We start from the raw sequence: 20734 nt of genomic DNA on the forward strand, positions 1-20734 counted from the left end.
GACCGAGGCACACAGGGCCAACACCCGGCATCATGGTGTGGGGAGCGATCTCCTACACTGGCCGTACACCACTGGTGATCGTCGAGGGGACACTGAATAGTGCACGGTACATCCAAACCGTCATCGTACCCATCGTTCTACCATTCCTGGACCGGCAAGGGAACTTGCTGTTCCAACAGGACAATGCACGTCCGCATGTATCCCGTGCCACCCAACGTGCTCTAGAAGGTGTAAGTCAACTACCCTGGCCAGCAAGATCTCCGGATCTGTCCCCCATTGAGCATGTTTGGGACTGGATGAAGCGTCGTCTCACGCGGTCTGCACGTCCAGCACGAACGCTGGTCCAACTGAGGCGCCAGGTGGAAATGGCATGGCAAGCCGTTCCACAGGACTACATCCAGCATCTCTACGATCGTCTCCATGGGAGAATAGCAGCCTGCATTGCTGCGAAAGGTGGATATACACTGTACTAGTGCCGACATTGTGCATGCTCTGTTGCCTGTGTCTATGTGCCTGTGGTTCTGTCAGTGTGATCATGTGATGTATCTGACCCCAGGAATGTGTCAATAAAGTTTCCCCTTCCTGGGACAATGAATTCACGGTGTTCTTATTTCAATTTCCAGGAGTGTAGTTGCCAGTGACAGAACAGTTCTAGCGAAAGAGTGACGAAGACAGTGCGAGTGGGAGATGAATAAAAAGACGGTGAAAGTGGAAATTGGTGAGAGCCAGTGATAATGAGGGTGTCTATGACAGTAACCACGAGAAAGAGAGAGAGAATGATAATGAGAAGAGACAAAGCGGGGGGACGGAACGAGTGAGATAATAGCAGTAAGAGAGAGCAAGAGGGAGGCAGTGACAGTGAGAGAAGATAGTAGTGGTAAGTAGTAGTAGGAGAGAATGAAGGAGACTGTAGCTGTGAGATAATAGTCATTGACAGTCAGAGAGACAACAAGCGATAGTGACAATCAGTTGAGGTAAATCACTGAGTGAGAATGAGCAAGCAAAAGCGGATGCGTATGAGCTAATTACATTGATGGACTAGTGGGTATGAGAGAGTTACAGTTACGGGAGATCGTGGGAGTGGGGGGTGCGTTGAATGTTATAACGAGAGTTAATATGTTCGCAAGCTAAAATTTTTGGAAACTAGGATGAGGCAGCTGGTATCCTATTTTTCAGTCAGAGTCTTTTAAACAGGAGCATATTCCCCCTCTCGGAGCATTTTTGCGCTAATTAACTAATACATAATTTCATCTTCACTTTCCTAAGGGATGAAAGAATATTGCTGACATAACCTTCATTCACAAAAACACGCTGCAAGGATACCTGTTTGCTCCTCAGTAACACATATTCAGTCGACCAGCACGGACTCCAAATTCCTGAAACCGTCCGGAAATACACTAAAACAATAGTGAGTCCCATCATAGTATCACGTTTACAGGTAATAATCATTACGAGCCAAGTAATTCCTCCACGAACTGAAGCAATTACTTAACCAGGTCATTAGTGACATAGCCATTCTCGCAATGGGTCACCTCAAAATGTAAACGTCAAACTGATGTAGCAGTAACGCGTCGGCGTGTTGCATATGTATATGGCATATGCAAACAAGCTGAAATATGCGCAGCTGAGTAAAATGTTAACATGCCAGCGAACGGGTGTAAAGTTGCGTAAATATTCATGTGAATTTCCCCACGTGCGTTACGCGCACAGTCCCACAAGTTTCCTGCGCTGCCAGGGGCTTGTGCTACCTACAAATTTCGGACAAAAATCAACAGCAGACCCACTCCGATCGCTGAAATATTAACTACCCAATTAAAATAGCGCATAAATGCTAACTGTTGAATTACGATAGTTAGATAAGGCACCATTTGTTAAAATTGTTTCTATATAGTTCTGTCTCTAATGGGTCGACTATTTGGTTAATATAAGGGGCGTTCAAAAAGAAACGAGCCGGAGGCATGATTACAGAAACCAGTACCTGGCTGTTGAGACACGTGTCCCACTGTGACACAAGGCAGTGAATGGCTGTCTCATAAAATTCCCTGCGCTGCGATGTTAACTAGTCCCGCACGTACAGCTAGACGTCGTCGTCCGAGGCGAATCGTTTGCCCCTCAGAGCCTTTTTAAGGGACCAAAAAGGGCGTAATCACAGGGAGAGAGTTGCGAACGGTGGCCGAGAACCACCCATTTGTATTTCTGCAGGAGTGCCGCGACTGTGTTGGCCGTTTGAGGCTTTGCATTGTCGTGGAGCAGAATGACCCCACGGATAAGATTGCCTGGTCTTTTTCATCCACATCTACATCTACATGATTACTCTGCAATTCACATTTAAGTGCTTGGCAGAGGGTTCATCGAACCACAATCATACTATCTCCGTACCATTCCACTTCCGAAAAGTGCGCGGGAAATCGAACACCTAAATCTCTCTGTTCGAGCTCTGATTTCTCTTATTTTATTTTGATGTTCATTCCTACCTATGTAGGTTGGGCTCAACAAAATATTTTCGCATCCGGAAGAGAAAGGTGGTGACTGAAATTTCGTAAATAGATCTCGCCTCGACGAAAAACGTCTTTGCTTTAATGACTTCCATCCCAACTCGCGTATCATATCTGCCACACTCTCTCCCCTATTACGTGATAATACAAAACGAGCTGCCCTTTTTTTGCACCCTTTGGATGTCCTCCGTCAATCCCACCTGCTAAGGATCCCACATCGCGCAGCAGGCGAACGAGTGTAGTGTAAGCTGTCTCTTTAGTGGACTTGTTGCATCTTCTAAGTGTCCTGTCAATGAAACGCAACCTTTGGCACGCCTTCCCTACAATATTATAATGTGGTCTTTCCAACTGAAGTTGTTCGTAATTTTTACACCCAGGTACTTAGTTGAATTGACAGCCTTGAGAATTGTACTATTTATCGAGTAATCGAATTCCAACGGATTTCTTTTGGAACTCATGTGCATCACCTCACACTTTTCGTTATTTAGCGTCTACTGCCACCTGCCACACCATACAGCAATCTTTTCTAAATCGCTTTGCAACCTAAATAGACGGTAAATTAGAGCATCAGCTGCGAACAACCTAAGAGAACTGCTCAGATTGTCACCCAGGTCATTTATATAGATCAGGAACAGCAGAGGTCCCAGGACGCTTCCCTGGAGAACACCTGATATCACTTCAGTTTTACTCGATGATTTGCCGTCTATTACTACGAACTGCGACCTTCCTGACAGAAAATCACGAATCCAGTCGCACAAGTGAGACGATACCCCGAGACGATACCCCATAGGTCCGCAGCTTGATTAGAAGTCGCTTGTGAGGAACTGTGCCAAAAGCTTTCCGGAAATCTAGAAATACGGAATCAACTTGATTTGATCGCTTGGCGAAGGGTGGTCAATGTTTGCGAGTAACGCTGGGCATTCACTGTTGTCCGGTTCTGCAGGAAGTGAATCAGAAGGGGGCCATCTTGGTCAAAGAAGAACGTCAGCATAACCTTTCCTGCACTCGTGTGAATGACCTTGGCTTGTGTTGGTGCTGATGACCCTGGATGCTTCCAGTGGAGACACTGTCGTTTTGATTCTGGTTCGAAGTGATGACACCATGACTCATCTCCAGCCACCACTCGTGATAGGAACGCATTCCCTTCACGAGCATAGCGCTCCAGATGAGCAAGACAGTGGGCCATCGGACATGCTTCTTGGTGTGGTTGGAGACTGTGGGACACCCATTGGGCACACGCGTTGCGCATGTGCAGTCGTTCCTTCATGATGGTGTGAACACTTCCGATGCTCAATCCGACCACAGCGGCTATGGCTTACACTGTCACTCGGCGGTCGTGAGTAATGAGTGCATCCAGCAGCTGGACGATGTCATCGGTAATGCAGTGTGGTGCTCCAGACCGTGCATCATCGGCTAACGACACCCGTCTTTCCCTGAAGCGCTTGCGCCACGCCTTAACCCTTGCAAGGGACATGCATTGTTCGCCGTACACTTGTAACATTCGTTGATGAATGTCCGTTCCTCCTACTCCTTCCGCTATCAGAAAACGAACGACACCTCTTTGCTCTTCTTTTGATGTATCCATGTCTCTGTTGCAATGCAGCTGGCAGCGTTGGACGATTGAAGAATGACTGAGTCCATACAAAGCAGAATGTTATGCATACGGTGGAACATCGACGGTGTGGTGTACCACGAATTGCTTCCCAGAGGTGTAACCATCAATGCTGACATTTATCGTCAGCAGTAACGATACATGATAGGAATGGTCGGTGTAGTTCAAGAGCCAATTGATGACATTAAATACATCAGTTAATTTGCCAGAAAGTTTTCATTATGTAAGGCCATTATAAGACGCTGAAGCCGAAAACCGGTCAACTAAATAAACTAATACTGTATAACATTCCGAATTGTGTGTTTCAAAGCATGACGTGGCACTATATCCAGAAACTTCTTTGACGCTACATTGCTTCTTTTATATTCATGGTAGCACATCGAATACTATTATACTGTATTACAAACGGTGAAAGTGCAGCTCTCTTTGAAATTTTTTTCTGTTAACTTTGCTACATATTTCTGCACCGATCTTCCATTTTCAGGAGATTGCAAGCTTGCATTCAGCAACTACGTACTATCGGATCGTCTAAGTTTCACATGTTTCTGAAGCAAATGTCGTGTACATAAGTGAAAACGTAAAGCTAAACACCACTCAGGAATTAGCCCATAGTCCTGTTCCACTTGCTGCCGACAGGGTAGTACGAAGAGCGAGGTTCGTATGATTGTGGGACATGTGATCAGCATGTTGCCAGTCAATCCAATCATTATTCTCGGTAGATGAATCTTGATGGTCCTGCTGTTCTTTTATTCAAGCAGCTCCTCCTTTGACCTCAGGAGGCTGAACTAATCCCGTTCCAGGTCTCACGACCACAGAAAAAATTCTGAGGTGGTACCAGGAAACAAACCCGGTCGTTTCGCACGGAAGGCAGCGGCGCTACCCATTTTTTTTCGTCTTTTTTCTTTCGATCTTTCTCTTCCTCGGTTTTTAGTCACTAATACTGTGTGGTTGTCTTATGTAATCTTAATTTCATCGCTGAGAAATTCACTCAGTTTTTTTTTTTTTTAAGTTGTATTTCAATTCCCCATTGGGGCAGGCTGGCAGACAGCATATGCTGCTCTTCAGCCGAAAGACATAGAACAAACAATAGAAGACATTCAAAAATAACATAAAGGAGGAAACATGGTGTACATAGATATAAAAAAGGGGAAACATTATGGAAGACAATAGACAAAAAAGGGGTGACTGTAAAATGGGGATAAAAACCGTAAAAAAGTAGCCCACACAGAAACCAACTCACTGGGACAATTTAAAGAACACAAGGCGCAGTGTGACCGGAGCATAGAAGTATCGACGAATGGTGTAGCACAGGGCTTCCCAACCTTTTCAGCAGGTGGACCCCCTTCTTCAGTCGAAAATCCATAGCGGACCCCTAGTCAGTCAAGAGCACAGTAACTTTAAATTTCAGAGAGAAACCCATGGGAACTGAAAGCTTCTTAATGCAAGTTCCATGTTCCCAATGACCCCTCACCTGCCCCCCCCCCCCCCCAAAGTATCAATAGTCTTTGGTTTAGAGATGAATGAAAACAACTTGAAGGTCAAAAACCGACTTATGAAATAGGTAGAGCACTGACAAAGCAAGTTTAACAATAAATGATGCCTGGGGCTACATACGTGCCAGCGAGCGTTGTGATTGTTCGACAAAGCTCGCTCCGCGCATGCTTAAAACGTTTCAGTGCATCTACCGACGTGAGCCGGCGCACAAACGAGCCCCGTATTGTTGCGAAACAGTCGATCAGAGAAGCCGCATTCTCCGGCACGCATGCGTTCTCACTTTGGAACCGAAAAAAAATAGTGATGAATTTGATTTTCACATTTTTATTCGACAATTTTACTCATTATTTTACACGATTTGGTGAAGGGTGGCCGCGGATCCCCTAGAAAGAGCCGGCGGACCCATAAAGGGGCTGCGGACCACATGTTGGGAAGCCCTGGTGTAGCACATAACAGTCACTGACAGTAACACTAAGTACAAGGCCAGCACACAATTAAAATCACAGCTATCGACGCACAGGAGAACAGCACTAAACACAACACTGACGTGGCACACTGACGATGAGAAAAACGGACAACCTGCCACGCTCAAGGAGATGAGGGAGAAGGGAAGAAGGGAGAGAGGGGAAGAGAGGGGGGCAGATGGGCGGGGGGCTAGATAGGTAGGGACGTGGGAGGCAAAGAGGCGAGGATAGGGTGTAGGGTCTCGGGAAGGGGGGGGGGGGAGGAATCCACTCAGGTTTTTTTTTTGTTTTGTTTTTGCTTTAATATTCCTGAGGGTAGCCACGATCGAGTACAAATAGCTACCGTGCTGTCTTCTGCTACAGAGGTGATCTCTACACATATGTAATTACCTAAAGGGTGACTCAAAAGTCCTTCAACATTTGAAAACAGGTTATTCACGGAATAGTGCAGATAGAGAGGTAAAAACTGGCACACTTTCCTGAAAAGATATGGGGTTTTACTGGCACCAAAAACGAGTTCAAAAATTGGCCAACAGATGGTGATAGACAGCAACACGTCAGTGATGCCACAGGAGAATCGTGTACAAAACGCTCCACCCCACGTTGCTACACGTGTGAAAGACCCCTTGCTCACATCATTTGGGCGAAGGATCGCGTGCTGAGCCGCCACGTTCGTCATGCTTGGCCTCCCAGGTCCCCAGACAACAATCCACGTGATTATTTGTTGCGAGGTTTCCTAAAGTCGCAAATCTACCGCGATCGTCCGACCTCAACAGGGATGCTAAAATACATCATCTGGCGGCAATTTCTCAACATGCCCACTGATCTGAGGCACAGTCAATTTCACATTGTCCCTCGACTATGTATTGTTGATGAATGACGGTCGATACGTCGAATATTTGTTATAAGTAACACCGTCTTCACTAAAATCAACTGTTCTGCTAATTATTGCATTGGTGTCGTATGAAGCACCACCTGCTGATCTTTTTGTGCACATTTTCGGTTTCGCCAAAACCCCTTGTTATCTCAAGCATGTGAGCCAATTTTTGTCTTTCTACTTGCGTAAACTGGTAGAAGTGGAACTCGGGGAAGATCAGTTTGGATTCCGTAGAAATGTTGGAACACGTGAGGCAATACTAACCTTACGACTTATCTTAGAAGAAAGATTAAGAAAAGGCAAACCTACGTTTCTAGCATTCGTAGACTTAGAGAAAGCTTTTGACAACGTTAACTGGAATACTCTCTTTCAAATTCTGAAGGTGGCAGGGGTGAAATACAGGGAGCGAACGGCTATTTACAATTTGTACAGAAACCAGATGGCAGTTATAAGAGTCGAGGGGCATGAAAGGGAAGCAGTGGTTGGGAAAGGAGTGAGACAGGGTTGTAGCCTCTCCCCGATGTTATTCAATCTGTATATTGAGCAAGCAGTAAAGGAAACAAAAGAAAAATTTGGAGTAGGTATTAAAATTCATGGAGAAGAAGTAAAAACTTTGAGGTTCGCCGATGACATTGTAATTCTGTCAGAGACAGCAAAGGACTTGGAAGAGCAGCTGAACGGAATGGACAGTGTCTTGAAAGGAGGATATAAGATGAACATCAACAAAAGCAAAACGAGGATAATGGAATGTAGTCAAATTAAATCGGGTGATGCTGAGGGAATTAGATTAGGAAATGAGACACTTAAAGTAGTAAAGGAGTTTTGCTATTTAGGGAGTAAAATAACTGACGATGGTCGAAGTAGAGAGGATATGAAATGTAGACTGGCAATGGCAAGGAAATCGTTTCTGAAGAAGAGAAATTTGTTAACATCGAGTATAGATTTAAGTGTGAGGAAGTCGTTTCTGAAAGTATTTGTATGGAGTGTAGCCATGTATGGAAGTGAAACATGGACGATAACCAGTTTGGACAAGAAGAGAATAGAAGCTTTCGAAATGTGGTGCTACAGAAGAATGCTGAAGATAAGGTGGGTAGATCACGTATCTAATGAGGAGGTGTTAAATAGGATTGGGGAGAAGAGAAGTTTGTGGCACAACTTGACTAGAAGAAGGGATCGGTTGGTAGGACATGTTTTGAGGCATCAAGGGATCACAAATTTAGCATTGGAGGGCAGCGTGGAGGGTAAAAATCGTAGAGGGAGACCAAGAGATCAATACACTAAGCAGATTCAGAAGGATGTAGGTTGCAGTAGGTACTGGGAGATGAAGAAGCTTGCACAGGATAGAGTAGCATGGAGAGCTGCATCAAACCAGTCTCAGGACTGAAGACCACAACAACAACAACTTGCGTTATTTCGTGAAGTACTTAATTTTCAAATGTTAACTTATTTTTTGGTCATGCTGTAGAACTGCTAAAATGCCTAGTGATTTAAATAGTAGCATGATACGATGGTCGCTGAGCTGTTTTGTACATAACGTTTCTGCACACGATGGTCATATTCACTTACTAACAGCGACTTTTCTTTTTATTTCGAGAAATGAAGAAAGAAGCGACTGTAATTACGCAGGCCGTCGATGTGCGGCTTTTTTTAGCCTTACTTTGTGAGCCGCGACGTGACGGATGCCCAGTCCGGGTCTTGACACGCAGGAGGACTTATCTGCCATTGTGCGGCAGTGGTTCGCGTGCTGCTCGTCGGTTGCTGGCTGACCCTTTAACCACGGCAACGAGAGCACTGTTTTCAATTTCTTTTTATTTCAACCCATTTTTAAAATAGCTTAATTTATGGCAGCGGCAGGGAGCGGCTGATCCTCCCCCTACCCCCTCACCCTGGCGGTACCGCGGCACGCTCGTGGTGGGGTCGGTCCCTGGCTGCCCATCGCGGCCCGGGCGTGCGCCCGTGAGCAGGCAGCGCTGTTTGGCTTTCTTATCTGTCGCGGCTCGACCACGCTATCACTCACCGTCCACTCTCTATGTATGAGCGTAATGTTATTTGCATGATGAACGGCAGTTTAGATTAACTCTGTTTAGCTAACTACACCTAGCCGCACCGTACTGTGTGTGTGTGTGTGTGTGTGTGTGTGTGTGTGTGCATGTGTGTGTGTGTGTGTGTGCGTGCGTGCATGCGTGCGTGTGCGTGTGGTCGTTCCAACAGTGAATTTTGCCTGTCGTTTAATCGGATGTCATTTCCGTAGCGAATTGCATGCAGATTTCTGCCGTGTAAACTGTCACCAGCAGATATCTTCAGATCCGTCGCCAGATTGCTGTAGAATTACGACCTTTTTGACCACTAAGCTCCCACCCGTCAATTTTAGCTTACTAATTAAGGGGGGTGGGGGGGGGGAAGAATTTTAAAACAAAAGTGCGTCGACTATATCCACGTGTACTCAGGACGTTGTGAGCTCGTAATAAGGAATACTGTCCTAAGCGAACTGAAGAAAAAATTAGTCCCCCCCCCCCCCCCCCCCCCTCAAAAGATATCATGCACAGTAATGCTGTCTCCTGCTTGGACCTGGCATCAATTAGTAGATGAAAGGAGTCCAAAAGTGTTATTAGGTATATTAAACCCCGCAGAGTTGCTAAATTGTGGAAGAGGTTGATTGCTGCGTTTTAGCCTTCCAGACATTTTCTGTAGGACTGAGATTGAGTGATTTAGTGACCCAGTCGGACTGCAATAGGTTGCCAGAGCGTTCGTCCTGAAAGGGCGCGAGACTGGGCATTACTTTCTTTCACGCATCTCACTGGAGCCGCATTTTGAGATTCCTTGACGGGGCACTACGTGCGATCTTGGAAGTGTGTCACTACAAGTACATCAAAACATCGAGTTCCAGCACGATAGCTCAGCATCTCATTTTCCACGTGCGGTCCGTGGTAATCTGGATGAACGATTTGCGCAACAGTGGAGAGGTAGTGGTGGCCCAGCTACTTGATCTGTACGTTCTCCCGACTTGAACCCTCTAGACTAATAGCTGTAGGGTCACATCAAATTCTTGACTTACAACACCCCTGTGGCATCTAGGAGGATCTAGTGACGCGGTTACGGCTGCGGCGTATGCTCGAGCACAAGGCATTCGTGTTCGTGTGTATCGGAACGTGGTATGGAGATGCATTGTTGGCGTTGACGTCGATGGTCGTCACATCGAGTACTACATGTACCATAAACGGTCTCAGGTGACAAACAGCAGGAGTCAGAGAGCAGCGTATGTTGTGGTATTTTGCGTGAGCAAGAAAACATGAGTTCCTATGCTTAACTTAATTGTCTTCGTTCAAATGGTTCTGAGCACTATAGGACTTAACATCTGAGGTCATCAGTCCCCTAGAACTTAGAACTACTTAAACCTAACTAACCTAAGGACATCACACACATACATGCCCGAGGCAGGGTTCGAACCTGCGATCGTAGCCGTCGCGCGGTTCCAGACTCTAGTGCCTAGAACCGCTCGGCCACTCCGGCCGGGTAACTGTCTTGGTCCCCACTACAAGTTACCAACGCGTCTGTTAAGGGAATTCAGTTACACCCTGTATATGTACTTTGTAAGTGGTACTTTTTTTCAGAGTTTTATGCAGAAGCTTCTATTGTCCATCAATATTATACCATGGCCGAAACAACTGGAGATATTACAGCAGGGGAAAGGCTAAGATGAAGATAACCGGCTAGGATTAAAAGAGGCAGAAAGAGTTCAGATTTTCATGCTAATACTGTCGGATGACTCCAAATACGCAAATCGAAATTTCCAATGGTTTATTTTGTCGGTTTGCAAATCCTCAGATGTAAATGTCTTTTAGAATGATCAAGGTCACTTAATCAGTGTCTACTAGATAGTACAACATACAATATATGAATTAAACATGATCTTGACGTACTCTACTTCTGTAAAACATGTACCCAAAGGCAACACAAGGAAACTGAAATGTGTATGTAAAAAATCTTAATATATGCGGATGTTAATTTTGTAAATGTGGAACTACTTGACTCTCAGGAAATGCTGGAATAGCTACTCTTAAATCAAGTTCATGGAATAGCGCCCTATCACATCGTGTGAGTGTGTCAATCAAATGAAGAGAACGGCTGCACTTTGGCACCGTTCGGCATTGGCCCTGCACATCTACGCGGTCCACAGACATCTGCGTAAGAATTTGATGCTAGCTGAAACCTTCAGCGCTTGATATGGGCTGTCACAGAACGGCAGGGAATGGGCGCCATTATCCTGTATTCACTCGAACAACATCCCCTTTAATGGCCTAAGGAATTTGTGACGCTGATAAAGCCGTTTGTACAGACGACTTCCACTGAATCACTCAAAATATTAATAATAATAAAATAAAAAAGGAAAATATATTAAAATAAAACATAAAATTTCTTTCTCTCTCGACAAGTTAACAAAACCGATACGATCAATATCCCCTGGATGCACTCATCACCGAACAGTGCTATTTACTGGAGACATTCGTCATTAGCCGATTGTGCGAATACAGGCGGTTAAAAACCAAGTTCCCGGAAACATAACTGTAAACCGACCCTGATTTCACGGTAAACCTCATCACATGTTTCAGACTTACCCGCCTTGCCGGCCGCCTTCCGTTGTGCTGTTGCTGCTGATGCTGGTGTTGCTGTTGCTGCATCAGCAGCTGCTGTCCCTGAGGGCCCGGGATGGGTAGCTTGCGGAAGGACAGCTTGTACTCCTCGATGGGCGTGTAGCTGTTAACTGCCCACGAGATGTTGTAGCGGTCCCGAAACCGACTCACCGGCTTGCTCACGAACGTCACCGGGTTTGGCTTGCCTGCAACATATGTATGGTATGATTCCGAATCAAGAATAACACAGAGAGATTGTCTGTATTGCTCAATAGATCAATTAGAAACGCAGTTACTAAATACTGAAATTATTGACATGCCAAAAGTAATGCTCGACGAGATGTACAGAGCCATTCGAGGTATGTTATAGTAGAAATAATTAATGGTGTAGGTAAAATAATGCAAAAGGAACTTGGAAGTTTTACATAAAATATAATCGTAGGAAGACAATTTCTAAAGATTAAAATTATGCTATGGTTTTGCTACTTTACAAGAAAGGAGACAATCAAGATACAAAAGAAGCTATAAAATTCTCAATCTCTTCTTCGTTATAAATTCAATAAAATTATCATAAACTGCTTAGGAGAAAACTAGTGTTTTAATGAGGAACGACCAAGCAGGCATCAAAAGTCAGTGTGACACAACAGACTCGAGAAATAAGTCTATATTACCACTTCGTGTAGGTGTCAATTATTTTTAGAAGCCTTACGTTCTTTGCTAACAGCTCTTGAGAAACAAAGCATTAATTAAACATATCTCATAACGCTCATGAATACATATATCAGTGCTACATCTTTCGTGGAATCTCATCAGAAAAGTGAAAAATGTACAGTCGAGAAAACACTAGAAGATCTGGTATCATCAAAAATATTTTCTACAGGCCTGAAGGAAGTTTTGATAACCTTAAGCAGTAAGAAATGAAGAGGAAGTAAATGTCAATGGAAATTATTTGAACCATCTTCATTTGCTGATAATTTTGTGCTGTTGCATCTGGTACAGATGAACTTCAAAAACGAATGCATAAACTTGATCGAACCAGTTTGAAGTAAGACTGGAGCTATATTAAAAGAAGACTGAAATAATGTGCAGTGAATATATTCGCAAGATAACGCTACAACATAACAAGAAGTTTTAGAGTGAGTTGGCACATTTATTTATATTTAGGATATTTGAAGAAAACGATTGGATTGACAGAAAAGGATTAAACAGAAGGGTAAAAGGGACATGAAATGCTTTTGGTAAACTACAAAGGGTTATCATAATTAGGATTCCCATCAGTTTGGAACGACAAGCTTATAGTAACTTTTTCTTCCTGTTTTGACTTGTGCCAGAAATACATGCAGTTGCTACTTTATGTAAATACTGTTCAGATGCAATTATAATACATAAATGTTTCACAATATGATAGTTATTCAGCAGTAAAGAGAGAGGTGCATGACAGTCATTACTAGAAGAGACGGGAACGAAAAAAATGTTTGAGAGAACAGAGCAGAGTGTATGCTGTAATTATGTAACGAAAATGAAATTCTGGTGGGCGGGCAGGTAGCCAGTGGAATAGACGGTAGACGAATTCCAATGAAGAGTAAACATGACGCCGTAATGGAACACAGGTGGGTATTATCAGGAAACGCGTGGGGTCACTGTAATGGATAGTGCTACGGGAATCAAGCAATAATGTCAGCTGGCTGATGAATAGGTCTCCAAAAGTCGGAGGTCATAGTTACAGATATTGTTTCGCCCACTATCAAGTAAGCAGTTTCCTCATGTATGTTTGGAGCATTCAGCTCGAGGGACAACTGAGTTTGCTCTTGCATATCATGATATGAAGGGTGAAGAAATAAAATAGAGTGTGTCTGTATTAGACAGATTAATTATCATTTTGGTTAAACACAAAACAGTTTGTTACACACGGTCCAGTCACATAAATGTGACCACCGCGTACAATGATGAGCGAACACATTATGACCACTTGCTTAATGGATGGTTTGTCCATCTTTATAACGAAATACATCTCCAGTTCCGCACATCAGGGATCCGACAGTTGGTTGGTAGGCTTGTGGAGATGTTGCTGTTGTTGTGGTCTTCAGTCCTGAGACTGGTTTGATGCAGCTCTCCATGTTACTCTATCCTGTGCAAGCTTCTTCATCTCCCAGTACCTACTGCAACCTACATCCTTCTGAATCTGCTTAGTGTATTCGTCTCTTGGTCTCCCCCTACGATTTTTACCCTCCACGCTGCCCTCCAATACTAAATTGGTGATCCCTTGATGCCTCAGAACATGTCCTACCAACCGATCCCTTCTTCTGGTCAAGTTGTGCCACAAACTTCTCTTCTCCCCAATCCTATTCAATACTTCCTCATTAGTTATGTGATCTACCCATCTAATCTTCAGCATTCTTCTGTAGCACCACATTTCGAAAGCTTCTATTCTCTTCTTGTCCAAACTATTTACCGTCCATGTTTCACTTCCATACATGGCTACACTCCATACAAATACTTTCAGAAATGACTTCCTGACACTTAAATGTATACTCGATCTTAACAAATTTCTCTTCTTCAGAAACGCTTTCCTTGTCATTGCCAGTCTACATTTTATATCCTCTCTTCTTCTTGTACTACTCTACTTGTGGAGATATGTGGAATTAAATGTCCGCGCAAAAGTCATGTAATTCGCGTAAATAACGGGCGGCTGATCTACGTATGCAGTGATGGCGATAAAAATGGTTCAAATGGCTCTGAGCACAATGGGACTCAACATCTGTGGTCATCAGTCCCCTAGAACTTAGAACTACTTAAACCTAACTAACCTAAGAACATCACACACACCCATACCCGAGGCAGGATTCGAACCTGCGACCGTAGCGGTCGCACGGTTCCAGACTGAAGCGCCTAGAACTGCTCGGCGTACTACTGCTCCCGCCAACCTACGTTAGCGGCGCGCTGCGTGTTTTGAGGCACCGTTAACTTCGATGACGGCGTTTGTGGAGACGACCATCGACCTAGTGTAGCAAAAATTTGATTCACCCAAAGAGATGACACGTTTCCATTGATCGACGGTCGAATCCCGATGGTCCCGTGCCCGCTAAAATCGCAGTTGACGATGTCGTTGGGTCAACTTGTGAACACGCAGGGGTGGCCTGCTGCAGAGCTACATGTTCAACAATATACGATGAATAGTGTGCTCCAAAGTACTTGGACGTGCACTAGCATTGTGCTCTTTTGGCAAAGATGCCACATATCACCATCTGTTCTACGTTACAGAACAGACAAGCCTTCGAACCCACGTTCGGTAAAGAGTCGTGAACGGCCAACCATTTAGCACCTAGTGGTAGTTTTCGTAGATGCTCACGACAGTAGCACGTAAACATTCGACCAGTTTCGCCGTTTTCGAGATACTCGTTCATAGGGTCTGTGTAACAATAAAATGCCCTTTGTCAAAGTCGCTTACCTCAACGGATTTCCCGATTTACAGTCCATATCTTCTCTAGGGTAATCCCCCACCCACGTGTGCCACACTTACATACTTTAGTTACCGCATCACGTGCCCACAACACCACGAGGTGGAATCGAACGACGCGGTGGGCTACGGCCACAATAACGTTTTGGCCGACCAGTGTATGTTCGATGTCAACGCGCAATAACCACTCGCGGACGGCAGGTGGCAGCGGCAATATTAGCAAAGCCGTGAATATAAAACGTGTCCGGGGTCGCGGAAAACAGCGAAGTCGTGGTCATAATGCGGAAACGGAGAGATTTGTCTGACATCTAAGGGACAGGATCATTGCCTTTGGTGGCTCTGGGCACTATGCGACTTAACTTCAGAGGTCATCAGTTGCCTAGAGCTTAGAACTAATTAAACCTAACTAACCTAAGGACATCACACACATCCATGCCCGAGGCAGGATTCGAACCTGCGGCCGTAGCGGTCGCTCGGTTCCAGACTGTAGCGATCATTGCCTTTCGGGCCAAGGGTGGAAACATTTCCTAAAGGGTTAAATTTGTAAACTGTTCACATGCAGCTGTGATTAAAGTAGGCCTATATCCTGCCTGGCATAAAGGAGCTATCCAAAACCTGCACCGAGTTTATTGTAGTGCACCATGGGCAAAAGTGATAGGGCCGGCCGCTGTGGCCGTGCGGTTCTAGGCATTGCAGTCCAGAACCGCGCGACTGCTACGGTCGCAGGCTCGAATCGTGCTCCGGGTATGGATGTTTGTGATGTCCTTAGGTTAGTTAGGTTTAAGTAGTTCTAAGTTCTAGGGGTCTGATGACCTAAGATGTTAAGTCCCACAGTGCTCAGAGCCAACCAAAGTGATAGGGATAAATGACGGCTGCGGGGATATTTACGGACGGATAGACATGCAACAGTTGAGCAACTGACCGCCCTGTCGACAAGGGGCTACCAATGCTGTCTCCTCAACGACCGTTCAGCGAACATTGCTGCGTATGGACCTCCACAACAGGCGCCTGGCTCACGCACCCATGCTGACTGACGTTCATCGGCGACGTCTACTGAGTAGTGACAGGTGGACTTTATAAATGAATCACATTTTATGCTTCATCGGACAGACAGACGGTGGCGTGCACAGCGTGAACGTCAGAAAGCAAACACCGTGAAACAATCATTGGAAGGGTTCAAGACGCAGGAGGAGCGTTATTTTCTGGGAAATGTTTTCATGGGATTCCATGGGTGATCTCGTCATTATGGAAAGCACAGTGGATCAGCATAAGCATGCATCTATCCGTGGGTACCGTGTTCGTTCCTACATGCAGTATGTTCTCTCTCGGCACGATGGCGTCTATCAGCAGGACAATGCAGCGCATTAAACACCTCGCAGTGGACGCGCGTGGTTCGAAAAGCGCCAGGATGAGTGTACCGTATTCCCATGCCTACCAAACTCCTCGCACTTGAACCCTATAGAGAATCTACCGGAGCACCTAAATTGGGCTGTTCGCAACATGGATTCTCAGCCGAGAAACCTAGCGCAGACGGACACGTCACTGGAGTCTGAATAGCTCTCCATATCTGTCAGTACCTTCCACAACCTCACGGACTCTCTTCAGGTTTGTGATAGATGTCACATTAATGTATTATTGGATCCTTTGGTAATGGCGTAACGCCGAAACGCGCAAGGTGTAATAAAGTCAGTAATATACTGCGATCAAGACAAATTGTGTTATTACAATGCAACTAAATGGCGGGTATATCTCATAGAGCGTTTATGCAACATATATTTATTTAGTAACTGTTGCAAGTCTATCTCTCTTTTTATGCTCTCACCTATACAGGGAAGACAAACTAGTTTTCATAGAGTATTTAGAATACTGTCGCTGCCCTGCTGACACCTGGTCGTGTATCGGAACGCCGCCTGGTGCCTCAGGCTGGTGGCGGCGCCTTAATCCTCCTTGTCCATAGCACGCGGGTGTACTTCGTCAGTCGTGGCAGGCTGGCCGTTTCAGCCAAATTAGCCGTACAAGAGGCAGGCTAGCCCGCCTGGTGTTAGACGCAGCTTCCACCCCCCGCCAAACCAACACAAGGGTGTGCGTCGCCACTCTGGAGCCACTGAGCATAATTCGCGACAAAAAGTGTGTGTGCGACGTTAAAAACTTGGTCTCTGCAATGTCTTCCTTTTGTTTTTCCCTTCCGTTTCCTTCGCAAAATTCAGTTCTCGAGACAATTTAACGCTCTGTAATGCTTCAGACTAAATCTGACGATCACATGTGGAGATAGGACATGAAGACATAGTCGATCGAATTGAGCGTGAAATGAAATTTATGGCCCAACTTTTCTAAAAGGATGGATAGCACACATTCTCTGTCATCAACGATTAGTTACTTTTGTGCTGCATTAAACCAGACTGCGAACAAAAGACCATAGCAACAACAATGCCTAATTGTCTTCAATATTAACTTTTTAGTCTTATGATTCGTTTCTGTGTCCGGGCATCTTCGCTTAGCTTTAAGATTTACTTTTATTTTTATTTTTATTTTATTTTTTACAGTCATCAGTCTTCAGACTGATCTGATGCGACGCACAACGATTTCCTCTCCTGTGCCTACCTCTTCATTCCAGAGTGGCACTTGCAACCTACGTTCTCCACTATTTGATTATTGCATTCCAATCTCTGTCTTCCTCTACCGTTTTCTGCCTTCTATAGCTCTCTCTAGTACCAAGGAATTCATTCCCTGATGTCTTAACAGATGATCTGTCATCCTGTCCCTACTACTTGTCAGTGTTTTCCACATACTCCTTTCCTCTCCGATTCTGCGCAGAATCTCCTCATTCCTCACCTTATCGCCGGCTGCTATGACAGAACGGTTCTAGGCGCTTCAGTCCGGAACCGCGCTGCTGCTACAGTCGCAAGTTCGAATCCTGCCTCGTGAATGTATGTGTGCGATGTCCTTAGGTTAGTTAGGTTTAAGTAGTTCTAAGTCTACGGGACTGATTACCTCAGGTGTTAAGTCCCATAGTGCTTAGAGCCATTTGAACCTCACCTTATCAGTCCACCTAATTTTCAACATTCATCTATAGCATCACATCTAAATTGCTTCGATTCTCTTCTGCTCCGGTTTTTTCACAGTTCATGGTTCACTACCATACAATGCTGTGCTCCAAACGTATATTCTCAGAAATTTCTTCCTCAAATTAAGGGCTATATTTGATACCACTAGACTTCTCTTGGAGAGAATGCCATGCCCTTATTGCCAGTACTGCTTTTGATGTCCTCATTGGTCCATCTGTCACTGGTTATTTTGCTGCCTAGGTAGCAGAATTCCTTAACTTCATCTACTTCGTGACAATCAGTCTAGCTGTTCTCATTTCTGCCACTTCTCATTACTTTCGCCTTTCCCCGATTCACTCTCAATCCATATTCCGCACTCATTAGACTGCTAATTCCATTCAATAGATCATGTAATTCTTCTTCACTTTCACTCAGGATAGCAATGTCCTCAGCGAATCATATAACTGATATCCTTTCACCTTGAATTTTAATTCCAGTCCTGAACCTTTTCTTTATTTCCATCACTGCTTCTTCGATATACACGCTGAATGAATGAATGAATGCCGTGTGAGCCACTTGGGCGACTTGCTTGTCGATGGGGATGAAATGATGATGATAAGGACAACACAACGCCCAGTCCCTGAGCGGAGAAAATCTCCGACCCAGCCGGGAATCGAACCCGGGCCATTAGGTATGATATTTGGTCGCGCTGATCACTCAGCTACCAGGGCGAGACGATATACACGCTGAACAGCAGTGGCGAAAGTCTATGTACCTGTCTTACAAAATTTTTAATTTCAGCACATCGATCTTGGCTCTCGTACATATTGTATATCATCCGTCTCTCCCTACAGCTTATCACGATTTTTCTAAGAATTTCACCAATTTCATGCTGTCGAACGCTTTTTTCAGGTCAACAAATCCTATGAACGTATCTTGATGTTTCTTTAGTCTTGCTTCCATTATCAACTGCTAAATCAGAATAGCCTCTCTGGGGCCTTTACCATTCCTAATTCCAAACTGACCATCATCTAACACATCCTCAATTTTTTCCCATTCTTCTGTATTATACTTGTAAGCAACTTGGAAGCAGGAGCTGTTAAGCCGATTGTCGGATAATTCCCGCCCTTGTCGGCTCTTGCAGTCTTCGGAATTCTGTGGGCGATATTTTTCCGAAAGTCAAATGGTATATCGCTAGACTCATACATTATACACACCAACGTGAATAGTCGTTTTGTTGCCACTTCCCCCAATGATTTTAGAAATTCTGATGGAATATTATCTATCGCTTCTACCATATTTGATCTTAAGTTTCTCCAAAGGTCTCTTAAATGATGATTATAATACTGGAGAGGCCTTCAATTTACTCTTTCCATCAATCCGCTCTCTCCTATAGATTTAACAGTGGAATTCCCGTTGCACTCTTAATGTTACCATTCCTGTTTTTAAATTCACCGAAGGTTGTTTTGACTTTCCTATATCCTGAGTCAATCCTTCCAACGACCATTTCTTTTTCGATTTCTTCGCATTTTTTATGCAGTCATTTCATCTTAGCTTCTCTGCACTTTCCATTTATTTCATTCCTCAGCAAGTTGTATTTCTGTATTCCTGAATTTCCCTCAACATTTTTGTACTTTCTCCTTCCATCGATCAACTGAAGTATTTCTTCTGTTACCCGTAGCTTCTTCGCAGTTACCTTCTTTGTACCTATGTTTTTCCCTCCAACTTCTGTGATGTCCATTCCACTTCAACTGAACTGCCTACTGGGCTATTCCTTATTGCTGTATCTACAGCCTTAGAGAACTTCAAGCGCATCTCGTCGTTCATTAGTACTTCTGTATCCCACTTCTTTGCGTATTGATTATTCGTGACTAATGTCTTTAACTACAGCCTACTCTTCATCACTGATATATTGTTATCTAAGTCTATATCTGCTCCTGAGTACCCCTTACAGTCCACTATCTTATTTGAAAATCTCTGTCTGACGATGATGTACCGTAACGTATCACTCGGCCTGTTCCAAGTTTCTCTTCTCCTCATTGAACTGAGTATTCACTATTACTAGCTGAAATTTATAACAGAACTCAATTAGTCTTTCTCCTCTCTCATTACTTGTCCCAGCCCTATATACTGCTGTAACCCTTTCTTCCACTGCTGCCCCTAAAGTTGCCTTCCTGTCCCTCATGAACACTAGATTTTCATCTTCCTTTACGTTCTGTATTACCCTTTCAATATCCTCATATACTTTCTCTATCTCTTCATCTTCTGCTTCTGACGTATACCTGAACTATCGTTGTCGGTTTGCTGTCGATTCTGACAAGAACAACTCTGTCACTGAACTGTTCACGGTAACACACTCACTGCTTTCCTTCATAACGAATCCTAATATCGTTATATCATTTTCTGCTGCTATTGATATTACCCTATACTCATCTGACCAGAGATGTCTGGCTTGTTTCCACTTCACTGAGTCCAACTATATCCAGATTGAGCTTTTGAATTTTCCTTTTCAGATTTTCTAGCTTCCATAGCACGTTCAAGCTTCTGACACTCCACGACCCGACCCGTAAAACGTTATCCTTTCGTTGGTTAGTCATGCTTTTTATCATGGTCGCCTCCCCGTTGGCAGTCTCCTCCCGGAGACCAGAATGAGGGACTAT

General features: G+C 44.4%; 1 protein-coding gene across 1 annotated transcript in view; it reads right to left on the reverse strand.

Moving 5' to 3' along the window:
• The window catches only part of LOC124798345 (neurotrimin-like), a 917636-nt gene that overhangs the window by 19001 nt on the left and 877901 nt on the right, over positions 1-20734 (reverse strand). Inside the window, exon 7 of the mRNA XM_047261703.1 lies at positions 11559-11779. Within this exon, the coding sequence (XP_047117659.1) occupies positions 11559-11779 (221 nt within the window). The remainder of the gene's footprint in view (positions 1-11558; positions 11780-20734) is intronic.

This window comes from Schistocerca piceifrons, chromosome 5, assembly GCF_021461385.2.
Source record: "Schistocerca piceifrons isolate TAMUIC-IGC-003096 chromosome 5, iqSchPice1.1, whole genome shotgun sequence".
NCBI classification, from domain to species: domain Eukaryota; kingdom Metazoa; phylum Arthropoda; class Insecta; order Orthoptera; family Acrididae; genus Schistocerca; species Schistocerca piceifrons.